The sequence below is a fragment of the Lolium rigidum genome, chromosome 2 (assembly GCF_022539505.1).
Source record: "Lolium rigidum isolate FL_2022 chromosome 2, APGP_CSIRO_Lrig_0.1, whole genome shotgun sequence".
Classification (NCBI taxonomy): domain Eukaryota; kingdom Viridiplantae; phylum Streptophyta; class Magnoliopsida; order Poales; family Poaceae; genus Lolium; species Lolium rigidum.
Window position 1 is genome coordinate 16,584,902 of NC_061509.1, and position 24,268 is coordinate 16,609,169.

At 45.2% G+C, this 24,268-nt stretch overlaps 4 protein-coding genes across 4 annotated transcripts; 2 read left to right on the plus strand and 2 right to left on the minus strand.

Annotated features, from left to right (window-relative positions):
• The first annotated feature begins 2,372 nt into the window (after window positions 1-2,372).
• On the plus strand, window positions 2,373-5,581 carry LOC124689263 (protein NLP3-like). The gene is made up of 4 exons (XM_047222819.1): window positions 2,373-3,017; window positions 3,182-3,229; window positions 3,835-4,699; window positions 4,799-5,581. Exons 1-4 carry the CDS (start codon window positions 2,373-2,375, stop codon window positions 5,404-5,406), a joined length of 2,166 nt encoding a protein of 721 aa, XP_047078775.1. The 3' UTR covers window positions 5,407-5,581.
• On the minus strand, window positions 5,552-9,441 carry LOC124689265 (protein PTST, chloroplastic-like). The gene is made up of 8 exons (XM_047222820.1): window positions 9,410-9,441; window positions 8,981-9,257; window positions 8,604-8,693; window positions 7,981-8,049; window positions 7,568-7,673; window positions 6,246-6,334; window positions 6,000-6,112; window positions 5,552-5,913 (listed from the first exon to the last, which is right to left on the minus strand). The coding sequence occupies exons 1-8, from the start codon at window positions 9,439-9,441 to the stop codon at window positions 5,811-5,813; spliced, it is 879 nt and encodes a 292-aa protein (XP_047078776.1). The 3' UTR covers window positions 5,552-5,810.
• A 2,318-nt stretch (window positions 9,442-11,759) lies between these two features.
• LOC124686017 lies at window positions 11,760-14,474 on the minus strand. Its single transcript, XM_047220027.1, has 3 exons — window positions 14,388-14,474; window positions 12,428-12,827; window positions 11,760-12,216 (listed from the first exon to the last, which is right to left on the minus strand). Exons 2-3 carry the CDS (start codon window positions 12,806-12,808, stop codon window positions 12,127-12,129), a joined length of 471 nt encoding a protein of 156 aa, XP_047075983.1. The 5' UTR covers window positions 12,809-12,827; window positions 14,388-14,474; the 3' UTR covers window positions 11,760-12,126.
• Window positions 14,475-14,753: 279 nt separating this feature from the next.
• Window positions 14,754-23,004, plus strand: LOC124689266 (nucleolar protein 10-like). The gene is made up of 10 exons (XM_047222821.1): window positions 14,754-14,758; window positions 14,857-14,862; window positions 19,202-19,310; window positions 19,416-19,586; window positions 19,671-19,829; window positions 20,103-20,195; window positions 20,286-20,468; window positions 20,620-20,801; window positions 20,954-21,218; window positions 22,747-23,004. Exons 1-10 carry the CDS (start codon window positions 14,754-14,756, stop codon window positions 23,002-23,004), a joined length of 1,431 nt encoding a protein of 476 aa, XP_047078777.1.
• Window positions 23,005-24,268: the final 1,264 nt, after the last annotated feature.

The following is a 24,268-nucleotide window of genomic DNA, read 5'->3' on the forward strand; positions in this document are numbered from 1 at the left end:
TCACGTAACGTGGCTTGCTTGCAAGTATCCGACCTTATCTGTTCTCTTGCTGCTACGCTAAAAGCTTACTTGCTACTTGGGTTGCCGTTTTGGTGCCTGAACAGGCATTGCCACTCTAGATCGTCGTTGCTATTTCCACTCTAGATCACTACTCCCTCGCGTGCCAGCCCATTCTTGCTTGACTTCCTGTTTATCTTTGGATAGCCCTTTCATTTTTAAATTCGATTAGCAAAAGAAGAAATTGCCATTCCAACCCAAATGGTTGCTAGCTGTTCGGGCAATTTTGCTCTATAGCTAATGACCATACAGAACCGCTTAATTTAAAAGTAATTAAGAAACACATGAATTAGGAGAGCTTAAATGTTAGGTATGTTGTTCCATTATCTGATAATAGTGGAACTCCGCCGCATGATCAAATGTTTATGATTTTTTTTTTGCTTCAACGAGACCCTCCTGCTCCATGGGAGACAAGAAATTAGTTGGAAGCTACTAAGAGGATCTCCAACAGGCGCCTCAAATAGCCACGCGCTAAAAAATTACAGCGTCTAATTTGCCTTTTTTGTGCGCCATTTAGTGAACTGCTTCACCAGACGCCCAAAAATATCGTGTGCGGAAAGAAGCGCTCCACCGGAAACGCTAAAATACAACGTTGCAAATAAGTTTCGGTGCAAACTTCGACCAAACAAAGATTAAGCGGATATAAATACGATAAAATTAAGCAGTGACATACTACAATCTAAAACCTAAACATCTAGATTTATAGATGTACCCGCATGAACTTTTTTTTTTTGGTTTTTTGAGATTCTAGAACGTGGTTTCCGACTTCGTTTGTAAAAAAAGCTCTAGGGAGCTCGGGAGCTGATGGCATTTTGCAGATACTACATGCTACCTCCTGCATGCTACTAGTATATACTAGCTCCATTCCATTCGAATAAATAAGATTTATATGTTTTCTTCAAAAGTCAAACCAAATAAAGTTTGACCAACTTCTTTAGAAAAATTAACATGCGCAATCCAAAATTAACATAGTTAGATACATCATGAAATAAATTTTAATACGATATCTATATGTTGTCATAGTTTTTGATATTTTTTGTCTATAAATTTGGTTAAACTTTGTTTAGATTGACTGTTAAAAAAAAGCACCATTAACATGTACGGCTGAGATTAGACTAGGTTTAGATCATCTTGTACACCAAGTCTATCTCCCTCTTGTACCTCTATATATACTCCAATAAAACACCCAATTCTAGGGTTCTATATTTTCTACCGCTACCTCATGCATGCTACTAGTTTATACTAGCTCCATTCCATTCGAATAAATAAGACCTATATTTCTTCTCTAAAAGTCAAACCAAATAAAGTTTGACCAATTTTTTTTATAAAAAAACCATTAACATGCGCAATCCAAAATTAACATCGTTAGATACATCATGAAATAAATTTTAATATGATATATATATGCTGCCATAGTTTCTTCTATAAATTTGGTTAAATGGATTTAGATGCCCCCTGCTTTTCTTATTTTAAAAATATATACAATCTCAGGTGTATTTACCGAAAAGTGACTTTGGCACATGAGCACCAGTGCTCCCGGTTTTTTTAAAAACATATTTCTGAGGCTTCAAAAAAATTGAGCTTAAATCTGCACATACATAGAAATCTTCTGAATGTATTGTAAAAATTTCGGAACAAAATATGTTGTAGTATGAACTATATGTAGCTAAAAATATAACATATTTTTTACCAAAACTTGGCACGAGTATTCATGACATATGTATGTATTCATGGAATATTTTTTATGATTTTTTGAAACATAAAAATACAGTTTTCAAATATTTTAAAAACCGGAAGCATTGGTGCTCTTCCTCATGTATTTACACACTAAGATGTTCCATATGTATCTCAAGAACTCCTAAAAAAATTCAATCTCATGTTACAAGGGAGGTTTGAAACGTTTTGGACAGCACTATGAAACTACTCTATCCAAGCATCTAACCTTAATAATTTGGTACTAGAAACTTGCATCGCCAAAGTCCAAAGCGGCAGCAGAGGGGGGACATAGCGATAACCTAGTTTAATCACCCGATGGCATTAATCAACCCCAACGTAATCTCCATAGATCGGCATATTCCTACGGACCCATGCCACCCCGAGCACCGCTGGCCAATCGCAGCCCGTCACCTCCGCCCGCCCATAAAACATCGAAGCAGGCAGCGACGTTGACCCGCCCAATCTAAAGATTTGAGAAGCTGCGGCTCGACATTGATCGCGTGCAACCTCGCAGTAGCATTTCGTCTGCTTCTTGTTCTTGTTCTTGTCGGCGTCCAAGTGGTTGCTGATTTGCGCGCGTTGGAGGTTGGTGGGTGGTAATGGTGATGGAGGTGAAGGCCGACATGGAGCGGATTCTTGGCGGCGGGTTCAGCCTCCGGCTCAGCGACCGCGACGACCACGCGTGTGGTGCTGGCAGCGGCGGGCCGTCGCCGGGTGAAGACGACGAGGCCGACAGCGGCTGCGCGGTGAAGGAGCGGATCGCGCGGGCGCTGCGGCTGTACAAGGACACGGCGGACGGCGGCGCGCTGGTGCAGGTGTGGGCACCGGCACCAGCGCCTGCGCGGGACGGGGAGCGGCGCCGCCGCCGCGTGCTGGCCACCCGAGGGCAGCCCTTCGTCCTCCCCTCGCGGTGCCGCCGGCTGCTCCAGTACAGGACCGTCTCCCTGGCCCACGTCTTCGCCGTGGACGGCGGCGACGACTGCACCTGGGAGGAGCGCGGGCTGCCCGGGCGGGTGTTCGACGCGCGCTCGCCGGAGTGGACACCCAACGTGCAGCTCTACGGCACCGGCGAGTACGCGCGCATGAGCTACGCGCTCATCTACGACATCCAGGCTAGCCTCGCCCTCCCCATCCTCGACCCCGCCGACGATAGCCGCTGCCTCGCCGTCCTCGAGCTCGTCTTCACCACGGCGCCCGTCGCGTGCTTCGCCACCGAGGCTGACAAGCTCTGCAAGGCCCTCCAGGTAATCCATCCATCTTTCTCCACCGCAAGATTATATATGACTACTCCATCTGAAGAAATGTTTAGCTAGCTAGCCGCCATGAACCTTTCAAAGCTTGCACGACTACTATCGTCAGGGGTTGTTGATGGTTATGAGTAACATTTCCTGCACCTGTATTCATGCAGGCAGTGTCATTGAGAGGTTCAGAGATCTGCCACCCCGTGCCGACCGAGGTGCGTTCCGCCCCGACTTGCCAACTATGGGTACCTATATATGTCGCACATTTTCTCGAGTTCAACTTTGTCTTTTGGGTTAAACTGGTTGATTATATTGGTGATTGATGGTTGATATGACAGTACTATATTCGTACCCGAGCCTTTTTGAACTATCTATGTCGCATTTGTTTTCTCTTCAGTTTAACATTTTGGGTGAACCGAGTTGGTCGGTGCATCAAACTAAATACCGTAATCACATGACATTTTGAACTATGAGCACACATATGCGACACATTTCTCTTGACCATATATATATAGTCTTCTGTGTGAACTGGTTGTGCTGCACAAAACTTAACACGGACAAAACCTTGGAAACAAAGTTGGCCTTTCCATACAATCCATCATGTTCATCTAACAAATGCAATGCCATTTGAACTATGAGTATACATATGTTGTTAATTTTCGTTTCAGCTTACACTTTTGGGTGTACCGTTGGTTGGTGCATGAAATTACAATCGCATGATGCATGAAAGTTGCCAAACAAAATTTGCTCTTGCTATAATCCATCCGTTCATCTAGCTACCAATCGAAAGTCGTTTCTTAATTATGAACATCTGATGCAGACCTGCAACTCAGCAGCGACGGAGAAGGCCATGTCCGAGGTTTCAGAGCTTCTGGCCGCAGTCTGCAAAGCTCACGAGCTGCCACTGGCACAGGCTTGGGTCAGGTGCCAACGCTGCAGCACTGACGAAAACGATAAGCATTTCTCCCTGACGACGGCCGGCGCTCTGTTCCATCTCGCCGCCGACGCCATGAACTACGGCGTGTTCCGCGAGGCCTGCGCCGAGCACCACCTGCGGCCTGGCCAGGGGCTCGTCGGCGAGGCGGCCATGGCGGCCCAGCCGCGCTTCTGCACTGACGTCTCCAGGCGGTCCAAGGACGCCTACCCGCTCGCGCACTACGCCCGCATGCACGGCCTGGCCGGCTGCCTCGCCGTGCCGTTGCGGTTGCCGCGGTCCACCATGGCCGACGATCACGGCCCGGTGGAGGAGTGCGTGGTGCTGGAGTTCTTCCTCCCGACGGACTGCAGGAGCGCCGCGGAGCAGAAGGCATTGGTGGACGCCATCGGCTCCACTATCCGGGGCGAATGCTCCGGTGGTAGCTTGAACGCGACGGCGATGAACAGCCTGCAGGATTTGTGTTTGGAGGTCGTTCTTCCAGATGGTGATGCTGCCAATGAACTGAATGGCCATGGGGACTATGATACTAATGATTCAGACGAGGAGGACGAGCATCTGGCCGTGGATGTTGCCGACCGTGATCAAGGAGCAAACATCCACGGCACAGACCAGAACGGAGTCAACGATCACATGTCGCAACCACCGGAGAAGAAGAAGACAGGAAGGAAGGCCGGAAAACCTGTCAGTCTGAAGGTGCTGCAAGGATACTTCTCAGGGAGCCTGAAAGATGCCGCGAGGAGCCTCGGCGGTAAGAACATTTTCGACACAAGTTCACTGAGTTGAACATCAAACAGAATTTACACTGAAATCTTGCTGTATGAAGTAACTGAAACTCTTCTTTCTGCAGTGTGCCCGACCACGATGAAGCGCATCTGCAGGCAGCACGGCATATCGAGATGGCCATTTCGGAAGATCAGCAAGGTGAGTCGGGCCCTCGGCAAAATCAGGCGTGCCGCCATCGAATCGGTGGATTGCTCACCAAAGCCGGCCACTGCCTCTTCGTCATCTCGACGAGTTCCACCTCCTCATCTGCCATGCATGTCAAGTGCTCTGGCAGAAGACACCTCCTCCCAGGGCTCAAGCCAAGATCCTCCTCCTCGCACTAAAACCGCACTGGGCAAGTCTTTGCTGCAGCGTAGCAATGGTGCGGCCGGGGAGTTGGTGACCATCAAGGCGAGCTACAAAGGGGACATCCTCAGGTTCAGGGTGCCGTGCTCCGCTGGCGTTGCGGCGGTGAAGGAGGAAGTGGCCAAGAGGCTGGGCCTAGACGCTGGTGCCTTCGATGTCAAGTACCTGGACGACGACCATGAGTGGGTGCTCCTGTCCTGCGACGCCGATTTCCAGGAGTGCCTTGATGTTGCCCCCGCATCGGCGGCTATGAGTGGCGGTACTGGAGTGGTGTTGCCAGTTGTCAGGCTGATGGTACATAGGAGCTCTTTTGGTAGGTCAGATTAGCTGCAGAATTACTTCTCATGCCTTAACCATACGGCTGTTACTGATCAGGTTTGTCACTTCCTTGACGTGCTTTGGAGTCAGGTAGAGCTTTCAAAAATTCTGCAGTCATTTTGTAGTTTTGTATACACATGATACAATATCTGAATAACAGAAGGAATGGACTTTTATTGCTTAAAGTGTATTTTACATGTAACAATGCACTCAAACTAATTTGATCAACTCCTACCCCATGGAAGAAGGGTCATTCCTAAGTGGCTTCAGTAGATCAGTTGCAAGGAAAAAATTACAGACAGCATGCAGACCCAATCAAGCAAATAAGGGTTTGCATTTCATACAACACGAGTTTTATGGGAGGACGCCCATGGTAGTAATCAGGTAGAGTCCTAAAGAAAATCAAAAATCTGTTATTCCACGACGAGTTTATTGTTCTGTGTCAATCCCTCGCCAGCAACCGGGTATTCTGATGACAGTTTCCACTCCCCGTCCACCAAGAACTTAATCTCATAGCTTAATTATGCACACAATAGATAAATAGTCTTATTTAACAAATCAGAGTGAACACGAGCATCAACAGAAAAATGACAAAAACATACCTTCCAGGTCTAAGCCTCAGAGACGCAGAAAATCTCCCATAGTCTCCTGAATATTCCCTCGACATTGCCTCACCATGGGACCAGCCGTCGAAGGATCCCATAATTTGCACATTCTGGTATGAATTGTATATACATGTTGGGTAAGAAGAAAGCAAAACTGAGATTCAGGACAGAAGCAGCACATAACAATATACTGGACAAACTAGAAGGTATAAATTTAGTCATTCCTTATAAACATATGTTTACCTCAGCCATTCCAACCCAGTATACTGCGATTTCTCGAGGTCTTAAAGAGTCAACATCCTTTATCTGTACCATAACCCTGTCATGAACAGCTGCAGGAAAGGAAATACTAGTATCATCTAAGCAGATTTCACATAAAGTCAACTTGGAGCATTGCAGGTTTGTACAATACTTCCATCTGTTCGGAAATAAGTGTTACGGATTTATCAAGATTCACATGTATCTACACAATAAAACATGTCTAGATACATGCGAATTTAGACAAATCCACGACACTTATTTCCGAACAGAGAGAGTAGAAGCTAATATTTTAACACGGTTCTGAATACTGTTATTCTACTGCATGTCACAAAAAAGGGGTATTATACAAATTTGTTGGAATTGTCACTGGTTAGCACATTTAGATATTATTGGCATGCCTATTCTTTCTTTATACAAGGGATAAACACATACTAAAGACAGCTTTACATATTTAGTTGCTGTTAGGCAGCAATCAGCATGAAGTTTCTCCAATATTATGTGAAGATGAAAATATACCAATGGCTAAGTACAGACCTGAGGTATCATAAAATGCTAGCAAGCAGAATATCAGATCACAACCATAAATGCTCTTGAATATCACTATCAACCTACCTACTTTACATATCAGATATTCATGTCATGACTGACGACTTACAACATGATAGTGAGAACAAGAGTTATAAATGAAAAGGGATCGTCATTGTTGGCTGCTTAGGGGCGCAAGGTATTCCATGCCAGTAAATGATGATGCTAGTGGAACTGTGATAATCAGTATACTGGAAAATATAGTTGATTTATTATGACGACCTAACAGGTTAAGACAATAGAGGATCAATTTGTTAAAATGACTTACATATGATTTTTTACAGTGGGTGCACCATGGATTTTGAGTCAATAGGTAGGGTGTACTATCACGAACTGGGATAATCACCAGATCTCAGCCTCGTGACCTACCTAGTGGCCAGCAGGATGTACTATCACGAACTGGGATAATCACCATATCTCAGCCTCGTGACCTACCTAGTAAATTTCTAAAATATATAGCAACTTAATAACAGGTCAACAACAAACATATGTTGATTGGAAATGGATTGCACATGGATCATGGCTAATTAAGTATTGTCTGTTCAATCCTATGGAGACATGGCATCAAGGACAGGCATTCAGCATTGGTCTTGAATTCAGTGTGCCACTTCATGGCAAAGTATGCAAATTGAGCTGTTGTAATGATTCTGATATCTTTGCAAAAAAGTAATATTCGAGAGCCTCTATCATGCCAGCAGTAGCTCGTTGTGATAGATTACCTTCTAACCTGGAGAGAAGATGAGACTGAATATATTTTCCATTTACCTTCCTTGACCCTGATGGAACATCAAAATTAGCGATCTCTTCAGCTAGGCCAACCAAAGTCTGTGGACAGAAAGAGACAGTTAAGATGCACAAAGTATTCTGAGCAAAGTGAAAGCTGAACGATTATAAGGGGGACTGATCATCAACAAATTATTAGTAAACAGAGTCACCTTACAAAAATGTGCAGTTTTCTTTTGAATGATCACAGAAGGGAATAACCATGTATTTTGTTCATATACAGGACATGAAATGGGCCAAAAAATTGGAACCAGTGACTACCAAATTATTTTGATCACAGACAGCACCTTTATACAATCCAAATTAATTAGTCATAACCCGTTGAAGAAATCAAACAAGAAATGCTAACCTGCAGTTCAAGTTCCAAAACAGCAAGTTCACTTCTGAACTTCACAACTGCATCATCCTTTATTTGCGACTGCAGGACATAAGATCTAGTTAGTAATGACATGGTACTATTGACAGAAATGACATCATGCAACTTTTACATATCAACTATATATCCCAGGCTGATGTCTCTATACAAATAGTACTTTTCCAACAAAATTTGATTGATCCATGATAACCTTCAGTTGTAAACAGTTATGCTGCTGCTAATATATTAGCATTTTAGATTTTTCACATTTAGCATACGAGTAGCAGAGAAGTTTAGATCTGATCCATTCCCGGTTAAACAGATCACCTAAGTTACCCACATCGCAGATTGCAAATCCATTGCCTAGATAGACATCTACGCTGAGGCTGTTTAACCTCCTGACATACCCAGGTTAGTGTCCTAGGATTGGCTTGGGGTCTCAGAGCTCCTGGCATACATATTAGTAAAATAAGAATCTATGAATGTCTATATGTGGTTCTTTAACAGAATAAAGGACTATTCGTCTTGAGGCCAGTCATACAACAACACACTATACTATGATCAAGTCTGCGATGATGCACTTTGATGTAATGTTTTACGATTTGAATAATATAAACCTGTCTCTTGAGAAACCGGTTATGTTGATTTGCTTCACTTAGCTTCCTCAAAAGCTTACTTCGTTCCTTATCAGCCAGAAGAGATTTCAACTGCAAAATTACAAGAGAGAGAAGATTCATCAAAATCACAGCCGCCTCTTTTTGCGGATATATCAGACCAATGTAGCTTAAGCACCCATGTGTACAAGCACGATTGTGTTTCTCTTTTCAGAATTATTTAAGGGCTTAAACATTTGACAGGCATATAATAACAATTCTAGCTCCATTTCAGTAAACAGAATGTGAAACGCAGACAAACCGCTGATTCCATTAATAGGTGCTCAGAGTGATAAACTGTTGCACAGGTGAATCTATATAATACCGAGTTCGACCAATACCTCGTCAGACGTCGGCTGCTCACGAGTCTGTCCTGGTGAAGACGATGTCGAGTTTGAGGGTGCAGGCCCATTCCCTAAATCCAAACTTGCTGCAAAAGATCTCCAGCACGAACGTCTTCCCGCAACTGGGGTCACGGGATACGCCACGGTAGTGACTTTGTGGCACTGGCTAGAGTTTGCGTAAGCTGTGAAATAGCAGAGAACCCTTCCGGGAATCCATTGCTTCTCACGGGCAGACTTGCTTTGGCATACGGAGTTATACTCCCTGCCCACATTCCTTGCAGAAACAAAAAAATCACCATATCATGTCATGATTAGCCCGAAAGAGAAAATGAAACCATATATATATATGGGGTCGAATTTTTCTTCTGAATTCGATACAATATCTTGTGCACAAAAGATGGGTGCGCAACCAAGCGCATGTACTACCTTGCGGCGAAACTGGCAGTCAAGCATTCCATTGCAATTCCTGAAGAATAAGAAAACGATACTACATCATGTTACCAATGAAATTCAGTAGCATCCAATCAAAAGTTCAAAACTGTGAACATAGAAGTATATTTCTCCATCTGCCGGCAACTCGTCTGACGGTAATCATACTCACAGAGCATTCGAGGACAGCGTGGTCAGACTCACGGACTGACGAAAACTAGATAGAAACAACGCTCCTTACCCTACTACTGACGGAAAACATCGCCACAGAAACAGATACTGCTGGCTAGCTCACTAGTCGATTTCAGGGGAAACTCTGACTGAAGGGAACCTCTAGACTAGAGCTGCGCCTCTGACGGATCAATCCCGGCCCCGAACAGAAGAGCAGACGCATGCGGAAATCGAAACACGGGGAGCTAGCTAGCGCGCGCAATCACGAATTCGCACCACATTTTGGGGAGGGGGGAAATCACGCGGACCTGGAACGAACCTCGCGGAGAATGCCCACTGCTCGGGACTGGAACCCCTGAGATCGAACGGAGGCGGCGGCCGGAGTCGAATCGGAGTGGTGTGTGGGGAGGAGAGAGAGGGAGGCGACGAGAAGAAGAGCTCGCACGCAGTTGTGCGTGTGAGGTTGCAGCCACGGATTTATTTTGTTTATTTTTTGACGTTTTGTTTTTTTGGATGTTATGCGGGAAGGCCCTTGTAGGATATCTTTTTTGCGATGAGCTCCCAGCCCATCACTCTGGTTTCTCAATCTTGAGCCCATAAAAAAGGCGGAAACTCCTGCGGTTATACAGGTTTGGACTAGAACGGAGCCTGAACCCGTATAACGAGGTCGCCCCCCCCCCCCCTCCCCTGAGAAACTGCGTGGCCGCCCCGTATTAAAAGGGGCCGCAGAGGGGAGTTCGGTTTCCAAACCCTACTCCCCTCCGCCGCTTCCACTCCCTTTGCCGCCGCCTCCCCCGTATTCCGGCGAGCAATCGAGCAGGCCGCAGCCACCCTTCCACCCTCCTAACCGGCGCGATGGCCTCCCGTGGCGGCTCAGTAGGTCGCGGCGCCGGATTGGGCGGCGGGGACTCGCCGCCGCTTCCCCCCGTGTTCCGCACCGACGCGGAACGCCCCCAGGGAAGCTGGCGAGGTACGCCGGCGCCCTCCGACGACGACGAGCTCGTCCCCGCACGGTCACCCACCGACGAGGAGGACACCGTGCTCGCGCATACGAAGGCCATCTCCGCGGCGGAGGCCCGCGCTCGCTTTCGTCGGGAGGAGACGGACGCTGTCCGCCAAGTGCGCGAGTACGAGGCGGCCCGCCGGGAGGAGCGCGCCCGCCGCGTCAAGCTCAAGATAGCCGAGCTTGACGCCGAGGAGGAGTGAAGCTCCTCGACGCCAGCGTCGACGCCGTCTGACGCCGAGACGCTCCGCCACCACCGGCACCGCCGCGCGCATAGGCCATTATTTAGGCCGCATTTTGGTTCAAATTAGTAGCGCCCGCCGGTGTATAAGTAATTTAGGATTAATTTATCGAATTATGTAACTTTTGATGCTCAATCGGAGCACCAAATCCATCTATATACATGATCATCGAGCAATTTCCCGGCGACAAATTCAGTTTTCCAGTTCCTGTTTTACGGATTCTGCTCTGTGACAAGGTTTTTCCGACCCGTAAACACTAGTTCGGTGAACTAAACTCTCAGTTTTCAGTTCACGTGTTTACGGGCTCTGCTAGAGATGCTCTTAGACTGCACTCAAAGGTGACTAGATGGGAATTGTACAGGCAGCTCTTCCATTTTCAGGACGCACAATCCAAAGTAAAACTTGAACAGACACCATCATTTTGCTCTTCTGGTTATTGCTAATGCTACCTGATCGGAATCAATCAGAAATCTAATTATGTGGACATAAAAGAACACACACAAAAAAAAACAAGGATTAAAATGCAGAGCAATGTTCTATGATCTTGTTTGAATCATTATTTCGCTTATGCATATGTTCTCTCCTCCCCCCTCACACAAACAGAGTAAAGTACAATCTAAAAGTTGCAGCGATGCATTCCATGTGTTGTAAGGGTTAAGGGAATCTGAGGCCATCATATTGGAAAACAATGTGCTACACTGCTAATTGATAGTATTTCAGGAGAAATTGCGGTAGTTCAATTCGTAAAGGCATAACAGTAAAAGATATTGCTATTTCACAAACAAACAGAGAGTAAAAGAAACTGCTGGTACTAATCTTGTAGAATTAGCGCAACACGGCATTCAAAACATGCTAAAACGTTCCATTTCTCCATACAACCAACTGGAACCAGGTAGATTCTGCACCCATGTAAATCCTCAGCACAACAAAATAAGGTGAACGATTTCGTCTCCACAATCAGATCCCAGGAGAACAAGCAGTACATGTCCAGCATTCCAGCAACGGATAGGTTCATGAAACAAGCGCAGCCTGCGGCACAAGGTTGTCCAATTCCAAACTCTAAACGGCTACACCCAAGAGAGCTGTACAACCGGTGAAACTACGCATCGCAATAAGGCAGGCTCCAATAAACATCCATCCGGAATTTAAAACCCCAAATCACAGTACTTGTTGCCTTTGGCACTAATCGAACACTTCGGAGTGAATTCTTTACAGCAGCAAGAAATTGTACTCCACTACATCCAGTCTCATGGTGAAGAGGATTGAAATCAGATGTAGCTGGAGAGTTCCCGTTCCGCCTATGTCGATGAAGGGGGGTGGTGGTGGTGCAGCTGCTGCTGGTGGTTTCCTGATGCTTCAGCAGAGTGACCATTATCGTCAGCTTCACACTGAAAGGGGAGTTCAACAACAAAGATTGTCAGCAATGAGAAATGGTTTCAACTTCATATGGCAATGGGTGTGCTTTGCTATACTAAAAAAAAGGGTCATGGTATTTCATTTAGCTAGCTACAAGTTTTGCACAGAAAACTAGTAACTGAATCTCATGCATAGGGAGACGACATAAATAGTCAATGAAACGGATAAGAGAGCCCCACGTACCAAGTCGAAAAGCATATCGATAGTGAGATCTGTATCAAATTCATTGGCCTTCAGTACTTCAAGAATGGAGTCAGCAGACACATCTGGAAACATCAGCGAGAGAGATTCCACCGCAGCGAGATGATTATCGGCACGACTTGCCTCAGCAGCTTCTCCTTTTGATGAAGACTCGGCGGAGATGTTGACCTTTCCTAGGCTTTCAGCATAGTCATCAAAAGAAAGGGAGTCTGGGAGCTCATACCCAGCAGACTTGTTAGCAGTCACATTCTTTTCAGTTCCATCTACTTGCTTCTCAGGGTCCTTGTTTGCTTTCAAGCTTTTTGCAAAAAAAGACGGCACGAAAGGAGTGGCATGTGGATTCAACTGAGAAGACCGCTCCATTGTTCGTGATTCAGCAGACCTGTCAAAATAAACAAGGAAATATAAGTAGTAAGAAGTCACTTCTTTCTTTACTCTTTAGCCCTTGACATATGAACAACAAAACATGTCCTTAACGGGACTGATTCCAAGACATCTCGTACTAAAAAATGTGTTAACCGGACTCCGGAAACTTCCAGGAAAAAACTTCTCGATGAAAATCGATGAAAAATCATTCCAAGCGAGAAAATGGCTTGACGCGCGAACGCCTTTCGAGTAAGTACGAGCAATCATCAACTCATGGCTCATCTTTCATCGTATTCTATACTACATTTTTTCAGTAATGCATTACTGATAATAGATGAAACCCTTCTCCGCAATATTCCACCAGTATAGCTGTTGATTTTCATGCAAGTTATAACCCACATAATTAAAGATCAAGATGCAGTAGATTGCCAATTGCCACAATACAGTCCACAGTATTGAGCATATATCACATCCGATGCACCAACCAAATATGATCCCATACTGCTAGATCAGATTGCAATTACTTAATGAGAGCAAAGTTATTAGTTGCATGCCATGCTTAGACAATTCTGGCTATGGAGACAATAAAATGAAGTGTAGCTAGCAGCAACTAGGTGCATTCTTAAGGAAAAAGTAGATGAAACCCATCCCTCCATTATTCCATCAGTATAGCTGTTGATTTCCATGCAAGTTATAACCCACAGAATTTAAAAGACCAACATACAGTAGTTTGCCAGCTGCCACAATACAGGACACCAAAGTGCGGAGAAATTTGAAATGAACCGTAGCTGGGAGCAACTAGGTGCACTAGCACAGAATTAAAATGATCCCACACAGTAAATTGACATAGCACTGGAGTACTTTGCATTCCTTGGACACAGAAGAGAAATGATCAATAGCTAAAGGACGAATGAATGCCTACTAAAAGCAGGGCAGGACCGCAGGAATAGCATGCTAGAAAATCTTAGTTATGCATAACAAACCAGATTTCATTATCCCTACTGTCTACAAGCTCCATGCAAGGCAGACCCAACTTCAACCAGGAAGCAACAACTTTATCTCAGTTACCACACACATTGCCAAGGAACAAGTGCCCAGCCAGACTCCAGCACGAAGATAAACGAGTATATTATCCTTGCACATGTCAAACGCAACTAGAGGAACCGAATCTACTTGGTGATGCCATCTCGACCCACCACGCCTTCGTTTCAGCAAGGCTAAGTCGCTGGGAAGCATGCCCAAACGTTGATTACTAAACCACCGGCTACTGAGACTCGAACTGGCAACCATGAAGCATAAGCGCCCCCCGATAACCAATCTCGAGTCCTCGACCCCCCCCACAAAAAAACTCTAGCACAAGCGAACAATCCCATGATCCCGGGGGCTCGCACCAAATCCGTAACCACGAACCCCACCAGAGCATCGGAAACGGCATCAGGAAATCGAGCGCAGCACCCAGCAATCCAGCTACGACCGCGCGCGCGCGCGCGCGCGGCGAGATTGGCGGCCTCGGCGGGCCCGCGAACGAAGCACGAATCGGAGAGGACGCACCGGACGGGGAGGGAGGCGGCCGTACCTCGGGGGGCCGACGGGGAAGGGAGGCTGCCGGGAGCGGAGGAATGCGCGAAACCCTAGGTCGCGCGCGCGCTGGTCGTCGTCGGCGGCGTCGCGCTCGCTTCCGTCCGTCGGGGGTCTCGGGAAGGGAGGGGGGCAATAAAGGGGAGAGGGGAAAGGAAGGTGACGGCAGGACGCCAGGAGGGCCCGCGCGACGTGGAGGGGACGACGTGGCGTGATCTGGGCCGTCCGATATGGTGCCGTTACCGCGTGGACGGTCGGGATGGCGTCGTTTCTCGATCTTCTTCCGCTATTAATGGGGGCTCCTTTTTCTGGGAGTGGCAACGCATTTTGCTTTTGGAGGAAAAAATGGGAGACGGCGTGGGCCATGTGGTAAATGATACCACAGCAATGTTCACGTGCTTTCTTTACCTTTTGGATATTTTCTCACAAAATGGTCTCATCTAAAAGATTTTGATTTTTTTTTGCAGGAAAAGGTCTGAATCTATTTCATGAGTTTACAGCAAGTACAAATCATCCTGAACATAATAAAAATTACATCGAGGTCCTTGGACCACCTAGAGACCACTATTGCCGCTCAGAGCGAGCCGTCCACGTCAGCTCCCTTAGCAGAGTTGACCTGATGTTGTTGATGGCAGTCGGAAGTGTTCGTGCGCGTGCCTCTACAGACCAGCGCCTCAAAGTCGAAGTCGTCGTCATTGAACCATTGAATTGATCTGAATCCTCTAGCACCAAACCTATAGCAGACGTAGACTGGACGAGATCCACCACTCCATGGAAGCGGCGACCAGACGAATCCCAACTCTCCTCAAAGCCACCGACGAGTTTGGCACCGACGAGGTGGACAAGGAGGCGGGTATACCTTATTCTTGTCCTACACGACGCCGCCATAGTCACCATAATTACGACGTCGATTGACCAAACACTAACTTTAGGGACCCTTCCACAACGCTGAGCGTAGGTCCAATGTCTCCACACCCCTCCCGCCGCCATAGTGGCTAGCAGAGGAGGCAGGAACCCATCAATTCCCGGTCATAGACGGCGATGATGAGGCAGATGGTGGCGGCAGCTAGGGTTTCCACCCTAGCCGGGGGGAGAGAGAAAGAGCGGTTCTAATTGTTCTTAAAAAATGTAAGATTTGTCAAAACAAATCCTGGGAACATGCAGCATGTCCTCACCGCAGAGTTGATTTTAGGTCACCGATGTAGTGACTCCTAACCGGTCGTCATGATATGTGGAAAACCCTCATATTTTATTGACAAAAGCGTGAGTTGCATTATTGACGCCCACTTCTTTTGCGGGGTTAGACAAAAGAGTGAGTTGCATTATTGACCATCTAAAAAGAAAGGATAACATAGAGTGATTCTGCATCAAACTGCTAGTTGCACTGGAGCTATATGTCCCGAGCAACCGTCTTCAACCAGTTGCACCTAATATCCATATATTGTGACTTTTCCATGTTGCTGAAACTATAAGTAAAGTCCATATGCATCTCTGCGATGCAGAGGGCAGGAACAACTGGCGCCGACAGATAGCTACTACCGTTGTATTCAGTTTTGAATCAAATGCTCCTAGAAAAATACTAGCAAGTATGCCATCAAATAATACAGGAGAAATAAAACAAACCAAAAATCTCAGACAAACTACTAGTCTTAAAAGGGCACTCTCATATTTTGCCTTAATTACTAATTATCCTAATTTAATTAGTTGGCTACCTCGTCTAGATCCAGTCCCGGTCATACTATACTCATGTCATTCCTGACCTGTCGCTCCTTCTCGTCGCTGCAAGAATATCCCGTCGAGCATAACACAGCTGGTATGTCTGCGCCCATCTTGCATGCGGATAAGGACTTACGGCGCGTTTGGTAGCATGTGCCCGATTCCTGGCTCACTAGCGCAGTGGTGCAAGCACACTTGCGCGTCCATTGTTTGGTAGGTCGGGCTGCATCGGCTGGGCCGAAAAGGCCTTTCTGTTTTTTTGCCTGCAGCCAACCCAAAATCTCGATGGTGATGATATTAGGCCTGTTTGGTACCATCCAGGCATGCCTAAGGTTACCTCTTATCTACAACGGGTAGCCTTATCATGCTCTCACCTCCCATCACACAGAAATCACAGTTCATGATAGTTGCAAACTTACGAAGCTAGTAGTTCACGAAATCAACCCTTGCTAGTACGAATGATAGTTCATAACACGATGCTCCCTAGCTACTACGAATGGCAGTTTATCATAACGGGGTCGTTTGACATACGGGGATCGAATAGGGGTTCAAGAAACAGGGGATCATAGGGGGTTCTTCTTCTTCACTTCTTCTTCTTCTTCTTCTTCTTCTTCTTCTTCTTCTTCTTCTTCTTCTTCTTCTTCTTCTTCTTCTTCTTCTTCTTCTTCTTCTTCTTCTTCTTCTTCTTCTTCTTCTTCACTTCTTCTTCTTCTTCACTTATTCTTCTTCACTTCTTCTGCTTCATTTCTTCTCATATGGTGGTGTTGCATCTGACTTCCCACATTGCATCTGCTCACTCTTGCCTCTTCACCTTACAAGCATTATTGTCGCCTGCGTCCACGCCATGACCGGTCTCTACTTCATCAAAAGTGACAACCTCTTCGAAGAACTCATCCTCGCCCCAACCTATGATCCAGTTGTGAAGAATGCAGTAAGAATGGATCAGCTTTACTTGAGTGTCAAACGTGTGGAACGGAATCTGGTCAAAGACCTTGAACCCATTCTTCAATGCAGCAAAGACCCTCTCAATGGTGACTCTAAGGCTTGAGTGTCTCAGATTGAATAACTCTCTCGCATTCAGAGGTCGGTGCTTCTGATGAGCGCGAATTGCACACCGTTGGGGAACCCCAAGAGGAAGGTATGATGAGCACATTAGCAAATTTTCCCTCAGTCAGAAACCAAGGTTTAATCGACCAATGGGAGAAAGGAGTGACTTCTGAAGGTGTTGCTAGCTGACTTGTGGCAGGACGCACTACCGGCGTCAGCAACAACGTGGAACCTGCACACAACACAACCAAAATACTTTGCCCCAACTTACAGTGAGGTTGTCAATCTCACCGATTTTGCTGAAAACAAAGGATTAATCGTATAGTATGGAAAGAGATGTTTGTGTGCAGTGGAATTAAAGAGAACTGTGTTTGCAGTAAGTAAATAGAACAAGATTATTTTATTAGTGTAAAAAAAAGGACCAGGTCCACAGTTCACTAGAGGTGTCTCTCCATAAAGATAAATAACATGCTGAGTGAACAAATTACAACTGGCAATTGACAGAATAAAGACCATACATGACAAGATGATTACTATGAGATTCATTTGGGCATTACAACATAATACATAGACCGTAATCCAATTGCGTCCATGACTAATAATCCACCTTCCGCTTATCATCTGAACCCTTCCAGTATTAAGTTGCAAGCAACAGATTAATTATCGCATTTAAGCAATGTGTGTAAAGTAAACAATAGAATTATCCTCAGACAAACCATTTTTGTTTTCTCCCTAGTAGCAATAACACATCTACAACCTTAGAAGTTATTGTCACTTTTCCAGATTACTAGAGCATGCACCCACTATCGAGCATAAATACTCCCTCTTGGAATTACAAGCATATACTTTGCCAAAGCATCTACTAGCAACCACTGCAAAAAAAGTTGTCATAGCCGACGAAGTTGAAGTCGCGTTTTGGTTGCTGATGCACCATGGCCGACGATTTTTGCTCTCTCCGTGGTGCATGTCAAAACTTTTTTTTTCTCATTTTTGAGGCCACCTAGCTCGACGAAAACGTCGAAAACGTCGCGTATGGTGGCCCGGGACGCGGTTCATCATGAATTCTCGGGTGTGCCGGCCGAGTCAACGCTAATCCGTACCACCCAGGGATGTAGGGCCCAGATGGCAGCCTCTCCAGCATTGTTTTTTCTCGATCGCGCCATCTCGTTCAACGCTCTCTGATCGAGCCGTTTACGATGCAGGATCATGCGTCCCGCATGTCATTCTCTATGAACGAAGATTCTTTCTTTTCTTGGATTTTTTGACCCCATAATTTCTGGCTACTTCCTTTTTCTTTTGATCCCGTGCCGCATTGGAAACATTGAGACCGCTGCTGCAAAATGGGACCCGCATGCATCCTCTATGTGCAATCAAGTTTCTTTTCTTGGAGTTATTTTTGCACATGATATTTGGTCATTTGCCTTTTTCTTTCGATCTCGTGCCGCCTCTCAAACGGTGATACACTGCTGCTAAATGGGACCCGCATGTCATCCTCTATGTACAATCAACCTTCTTTTCTTGGAGTTATCACTTTCCTTTTTATTTTGATCCCGTGCCGCCTCTGAAATGGTGATACCGCTGCTGCAAAATGGGACTCGCATGTCATCCTCTATGTACAATCAACCTTCTTTTCTTGGAGTTATTTTTTGCACCTGATATTTGATCACTTGCCTTTTTCTTTCGATCCCTTGCCGCCTCTCAAACGGCGATACCACTGCTGCTAAATGGGACCCGCATGTCATCCTCTATGTGCAATCAAGTTTCTTTTCTTGGAGTTATTTTTGACACCTTATATTTGGTCACTTGTCTTTTAAAACTGTTTTTGGTACCTGATATTTGGTCCACATGGAGCTAATATAAATACACGTCTATGCCTTTTAAAACTGTTTTCTGCGTTTATCTGAATTTTGCAACTCCACATAGAGTAAGCTTTAGATAGAGGGAGATCAAGGTTGACTAAATTCTAACTTTAATAAAAATAGCTGATATGTCTTCTGTTAGATATTGTAATTTTCACTAAGCATGTAACCGTTATTTTTGTTTTTACAGGTATGGCAGCCCAATTTTAAATATCAAATGGCACCAGTCACTTAATTCTACTGAACCTAAATTGATAACTGCTGATAAGCATATAGTACGGGTTTGGGATCCTAATACAGTGAGTTCATTTTCGTCCTTATTTGAGAAGTGTTGACTCATTTTTTCATGGACGCCTTTGACTTATTGGTTAGATTGATGACCTGGTATACTATTTCCTTTTTAGGGAAATAACATGACTAGCATCGAACCTGATAATGGTTCTATCAATGATGTTTGCATCTTCCCGAATAGTGGTTTAATGCTATTAGCCCTGGACAACAGCCAGATACCTGCCCACTTTATTCCTGCACTTGGCCCTGCTCCAAAGTGGTGCTCACATCTTGATAACCTAACTGTGAGTGATTTTTCCCCAATTGGTTTTTTAACTAGTCCAGTAAATCCTTACCTTAACATTTCTTTTTGTTGATTCCTCAAACAGGAGGAGATGGAAGAGAAACAAGAAAACACATTATATGACGGTTACAAGTTTTTGACTGAAGAAGAGATGGAACGATTGGGTCTCTCCGAGTACAAAAACAGTGATCCTGTCAGAGCACATTTACATGGATATGTTATACGCTACGATCTATATAAGAAGGTAATTTCTTTTCTGTTCATCATTTCTGCTGCTGCAATTTATTTGAGTAGTTCAGTAAGGGTTGAGGTCAACTACCCACCTGAATTTTCAACCGGAAGACACTTATATTTTGTACAAATGTTAGTTTGTTTTTAATGTAATTTCTATGTATTAGGTATGTTATGATATAGTTTAACATGAATTTGGTCTTCTTATATCTATCTGTGTGTCGGTTGGGTTGAACAAATGAACACTTCATACATGCTCTTTACTAATATATGTATTTGTTTTCAGCAACGGGCTAAACTTGATATTATGGATTATGAGACTCTTCAAAAAGAGATGAAGAAAAATAAACTAGATGCGCAAAGGAAATCTCGTACAACGGTACATTTGCTCATCTGTTCCTTATCTCTATTACATCTGCCAATCTGTGTGATTCTTCCTCTAATGAGTGTCTTTTTTTCTCTCATGCAGCAAGTTGTCAAAATACCAAAGGTTAACCGGCAAATGTTTGACAATATACTTGCAGAGGAAGAGGAAATGGATGCTGATGTGGATAATGTTGATAAATCTAGCACCAGGAAGAAGAAAAGAAGATTAGAATTGACCAAGTCACTATTGACAGATCCGCGTTTCGATGAAATGTTTAAAAATAAGGTACGCATTACAGTTTCCAACTTGTTTTTTGAATTAAATTTCTCTAATCCACACGTTCATTTTCAAAACCATGACAATATCACATGTTCAAATTCTTTTTCAAAACCATGTCTCCTGTCTGACTTTCTAATCTCATTGGTCTTATTGGCAGGCCTACAAAGTCGATGTAACCTCAAGAGAATACCAAGTACTCCATCCTCAAGTGGCTACAGTGGATCCTCCTCTAGTTGAGGAACATTTTGATAGTGTCAGTGAGGACGAAGAGGAACAAGACGCTGGTTCTTCTGATGAGTCTGACAGTGACAATGACATGCATAATTCAAAGCGTATAAGGTGAGATTTGTTATTTTGGTTGGGGTGAACTGCATATTTGACGTTAGCATTTCCTGTTTTGCTTGTGCGGACATGCGTGTTATACTCTGAGTTGCTGAATATGCTATTCTGGTGACGCTTCAGAAATGTGCTAATTGCTTTCCACCTTTCAGGTTGTACGAAGTCAAGGATGATCGCCATGCTGATGCGTTCTTGAACAGTGTCTCCCTTGGCGGCGAGGAAGCTCGGCCCCTTGGAGATAGGGTAGCTGCACTGGAAAGGCAGCAGAACTCCCGTGCACTTGATAAGGTGAAGTACGGACCTGGCGGCTCACGAGAAATCTCGTTCATCGCTAGAAGCTCAAGAAGGCGCAACAACGAAGAAGATGAACACAGCGAAGAAGAGGCTACAGCGGCAGAGGCGAGTTTGGAGGCGGAGGTGCAAGCGAATTCGGAGGCAGCGGCGGGGGGGGGGGGGGGCGGGGGTAGGGATAGGGGCAACAGCCCCCCTATACACGCTTGTAGTTCCCTGATAATCACTACGCGAGAGCTGGCGTAGAAAAGACGATGGCTTGGCTGTGTGAAATTTTGACAGATTTTTTTTTCCTTGTGGATTTTCATGGCTTCTCAATGAGCATATGTTTTAACCTGCAGTCACATATAAACTTCCGAAGAGGAAGAGAAGATAGCATGTGTGTGTATTACGAATTCCAGCGCAATTTCACCGGTTTTAGCACGCAATAGCGAATTTGGACCCTCCACGCTATATTTGACAGAAAATGCTCGCTATAGTGCTAAACACGAAATAACACGCTAAATCGTGCTAAATCGCGCTAAAACACATAACACGATGTAGCGGCGCTAAAACGTTTAGCTGCAAAAAACAAAGGTCCAAAACTGCATGCCAACCCATCCGCCCAAATGTCCAATTTCCCCAACAATGCTAAATACCTAAAGCCTGTATACGTACTAGCGAGGACCTTCTCCAAACGCTATGCCTCCTCATCCTGATTTGTAGATGCGTAGATGCATTGAATGTATTGAACTGTTGATGTGTAGTTCTTCCGATTCTAAATGAGTGCTTTCACCTTTGTTGTTGCCTCCTTGGCTCGAAATCATAATGTTAGTATGAGTTAAAAAATCTTGTCTTTAATCTACTCCTTGGAATCTACTTTGAACGATCTGGTTATGCAATTTGTCTGTTGGACAAGATTTTAGTTGCCAAAATCCTTAACATTTGCATGTCTTTTTGCAAAACGCTATAGCGCGCTATAACGTGCATAGCATTTAGAGAAGGTCCTCGCTAAATGAAATAGCGTGCTATTTAAAACCTTGGCGGGTGTACATGAAAGCTCATAGAAAAAAGTTTTACTCCCTCTCGGTTTAACAGGCACATATGTAGTTTAATAAATTGTTTTGACAATTATTTTAGTTAATAAATAATAAAATATATGTCACAAAAATTATATTATTGCAAAGCTTTTTTGCACGTGAATCTAATAATATAGATTTTATAGACATACGATTTATATTTTGTTAATCAAATCATTGGTCAAAATTTATCTTAAACTGTTAAACTAAGACGGAGTGTGTTAAACCGAGACGGAGGGGAGTATTTGACAATAAAATTCATCTTATCTTCTCATAGAGAAAGAGGATGCATCACCAGACTATCTAAGTGATTTCGAGAGACCAAATCCAACTTAGAACCTTTCGTTGGTCTTCTTAATAAGAAAAAAAAACAAATAATGAGGAACGGGCCCAGACAGTAAGGCTCTCATATCTCCATAGAACACATTTCGTCGCCCAAATCCGGCCCAAAACCCTTTCGCATCTAAACCCTTCTCCCCCGTTCCCATCCCCTCCCCGGATCACTCGCCGCCGCCGCCGCCGCCGCCGCCGGTACCTCACTGCCCTGCCCTCCCCTCGAATCCGAGACCCCGCCCCCCTGATCCGCTGTGCTGCAGGTCGTCGCCGCCGCCGCGATGCTTTCCCTGTCGAGGGCGCTCGGGAGGCGGCTCTTCTCCTCCGCGGCAGCCGCGGCCGAAGGGGGCGCCGCCGCTTCGACGTCGGTGGTCAGGAAGGCGCAGAACCCCCTCGAGGAGTTCTTCGAGGTGGAGCGGAGCGCCGCAGACGACCAGGCCCGTCCCCACTACGGTACATCCAGTCTCTCGCTCCGACTTCCATATAGTCTGCCTAGGCTGTTCTTCGCGGATCTTCAATGAGTTGGTCGTAGTTTCTGCCGATGGCTGTGTTTCTGTTGTTTTAGTGCCAGTGTGTTGTTCTTTAAGGAATTCATGACGCCAAACACTCGGCGTCTGGTCTGTGCACTGTGCAAGACCTCCGTGTGTAGAAACAGTAATGTACATACACCCTCTATCGAAGCAGGCGCTAGACCACATGACACTTTGTAGGTCGGATAAGATAATGAGGCCCCAAGCTCGGCCTGTAATGTGCATCTGTACCTCTAGTCTGTCCAACCATCTTCTTGTACCAGCAGCCACAGTGAATTGGCGCGAAATGTTGGTCGTAGTTGATGCAGATGGGTCTCAGACCCAACCCGATTTCTGTTGCGCTGTATATGCAGTAGTTCACAGTGCCCCTCCTGATATTCGTTAAGATTAGCCGAAATAACGAGGCCCGTTAAAAACAAATAATGAGGAACGCAGTGTGATGTTCCTTGAGGAACTACTGATGCCAAACACTCGGCACGCACACAATTTTGTATCAGGATCTTTACTCTGGTCTGTGCGAGGCCCCCCCCCCCGTGTGTAGAAACAGTAATGTATGCACACCCTGTAAGTAAGCAGGCGCTAGACCACATGCCACTTTGTAGGTCAGAGAAGATAATGAGGCCCCAAGGTTGGCCTGTAACGCCCATCTGTATCTCTAGTCTGTCTAAGCATCTTCTTGTACCAGCAGCCACGATTAGATACTGTCTGTTGACACTGGCACTCGATGGATGTGTACGTGATCTGGTTCTTCCTGCATTATACACCACATATGGACATACTAGAAGTTCATGGCTTGTGAGAAATTTCATAGCAGCAGCTGAGCTCTGTTTACTTCAGAATTAGATAATTGCAGACCAGTGCTTGCTTAAAAGCGATGCCTACCATTGTAGCATGCCAGCCTTTTGAGTTTCTTAGGCTGCAGTAAGGAAATATTCAGATGTACATATGCTATGTTTCCGTACCATGTTTGGTATTTTGCAGTGGATTTTATCGTAGGCAAGTTGGTGTCTATGTAAGATCCCATCTTAGCAATAGGTTTCCGCATCCTGTATGTACGGAATTCTATGCTGTTAGCAAATGAATATTATCCTTGTACGGAATTCTATGCTGTTAGCAAATGAATATTCAACTACGCCCTTGATTTTCTTACGACCGTTCAATTACGCCCTTGATTTTCTACTTAGGTACCGGGAGCAGTTCAGCCTTTGCTTCCCAAGTATGTTCTGTTAGGATCCTGCGTGTGTGTATTGCGTTG

Excerpts from the sequence above, each read along its gene's own strand:
- LOC124689266 (XM_047222821.1), top strand. Across the intron at positions 20,469-20,619 it reads ATGAAATGTTTAAAAATAAG|GCCTACAAAGTCGATGTAAC; the intron begins GTACGCATTACA and ends TCTTATTGGCAG. Across the intron at positions 21,219-22,746 it reads AGGCGAGTTTGGAGGCGGAG|GTCGTCGCCGCCGCCGCGAT; the intron begins GTGCAAGCGAAT and ends GCTGTGCTGCAG.
- LOC124686017 (XM_047220027.1), bottom strand. The coding sequence starts at position 12,808 with ATGGAGCGGTCTTCTCAGTTGAATCCACATGCCACTCCTTTCGTGCCG. Across the intron at positions 12,217-12,427 it reads TCGATATGCTTTTCGACTTG|TGTGAAGCTGACGATAATGG; the intron begins GTACGTGGGGCT and ends CTCCCCTTTCAG.
- LOC124689265 (XM_047222820.1), bottom strand. The coding sequence starts at position 9,441 with ATGGAATGCTTGACTGCCAGTTTCGCCGCAAG. Across the intron at positions 7,674-7,980 it reads TTTTGGAACTTGAACTGCAG|ACTTTGGTTGGCCTAGCTGA; the intron begins GTTAGCATTTCT and ends TTCTGTCCACAG. Across the intron at positions 5,914-5,999 it reads CTGAGGCTTAGACCTGGAAG|CTATGAGATTAAGTTCTTGG; the intron begins GTATGTTTTTGT and ends TGCATAATTAAG.
- LOC124689263 (XM_047222819.1), top strand. The coding sequence starts at position 2,373 with ATGGTGATGGAGGTGAAGGCCGACATGGAGCGGATTCTTGGCGGCGGG. Across the intron at positions 3,018-3,181 it reads AGCTCTGCAAGGCCCTCCAG|GCAGTGTCATTGAGAGGTTC; the intron begins GTAATCCATCCA and ends GTATTCATGCAG. Across the intron at positions 3,230-3,834 it reads GCCACCCCGTGCCGACCGAG|ACCTGCAACTCAGCAGCGAC; the intron begins GTGCGTTCCGCC and ends CATCTGATGCAG.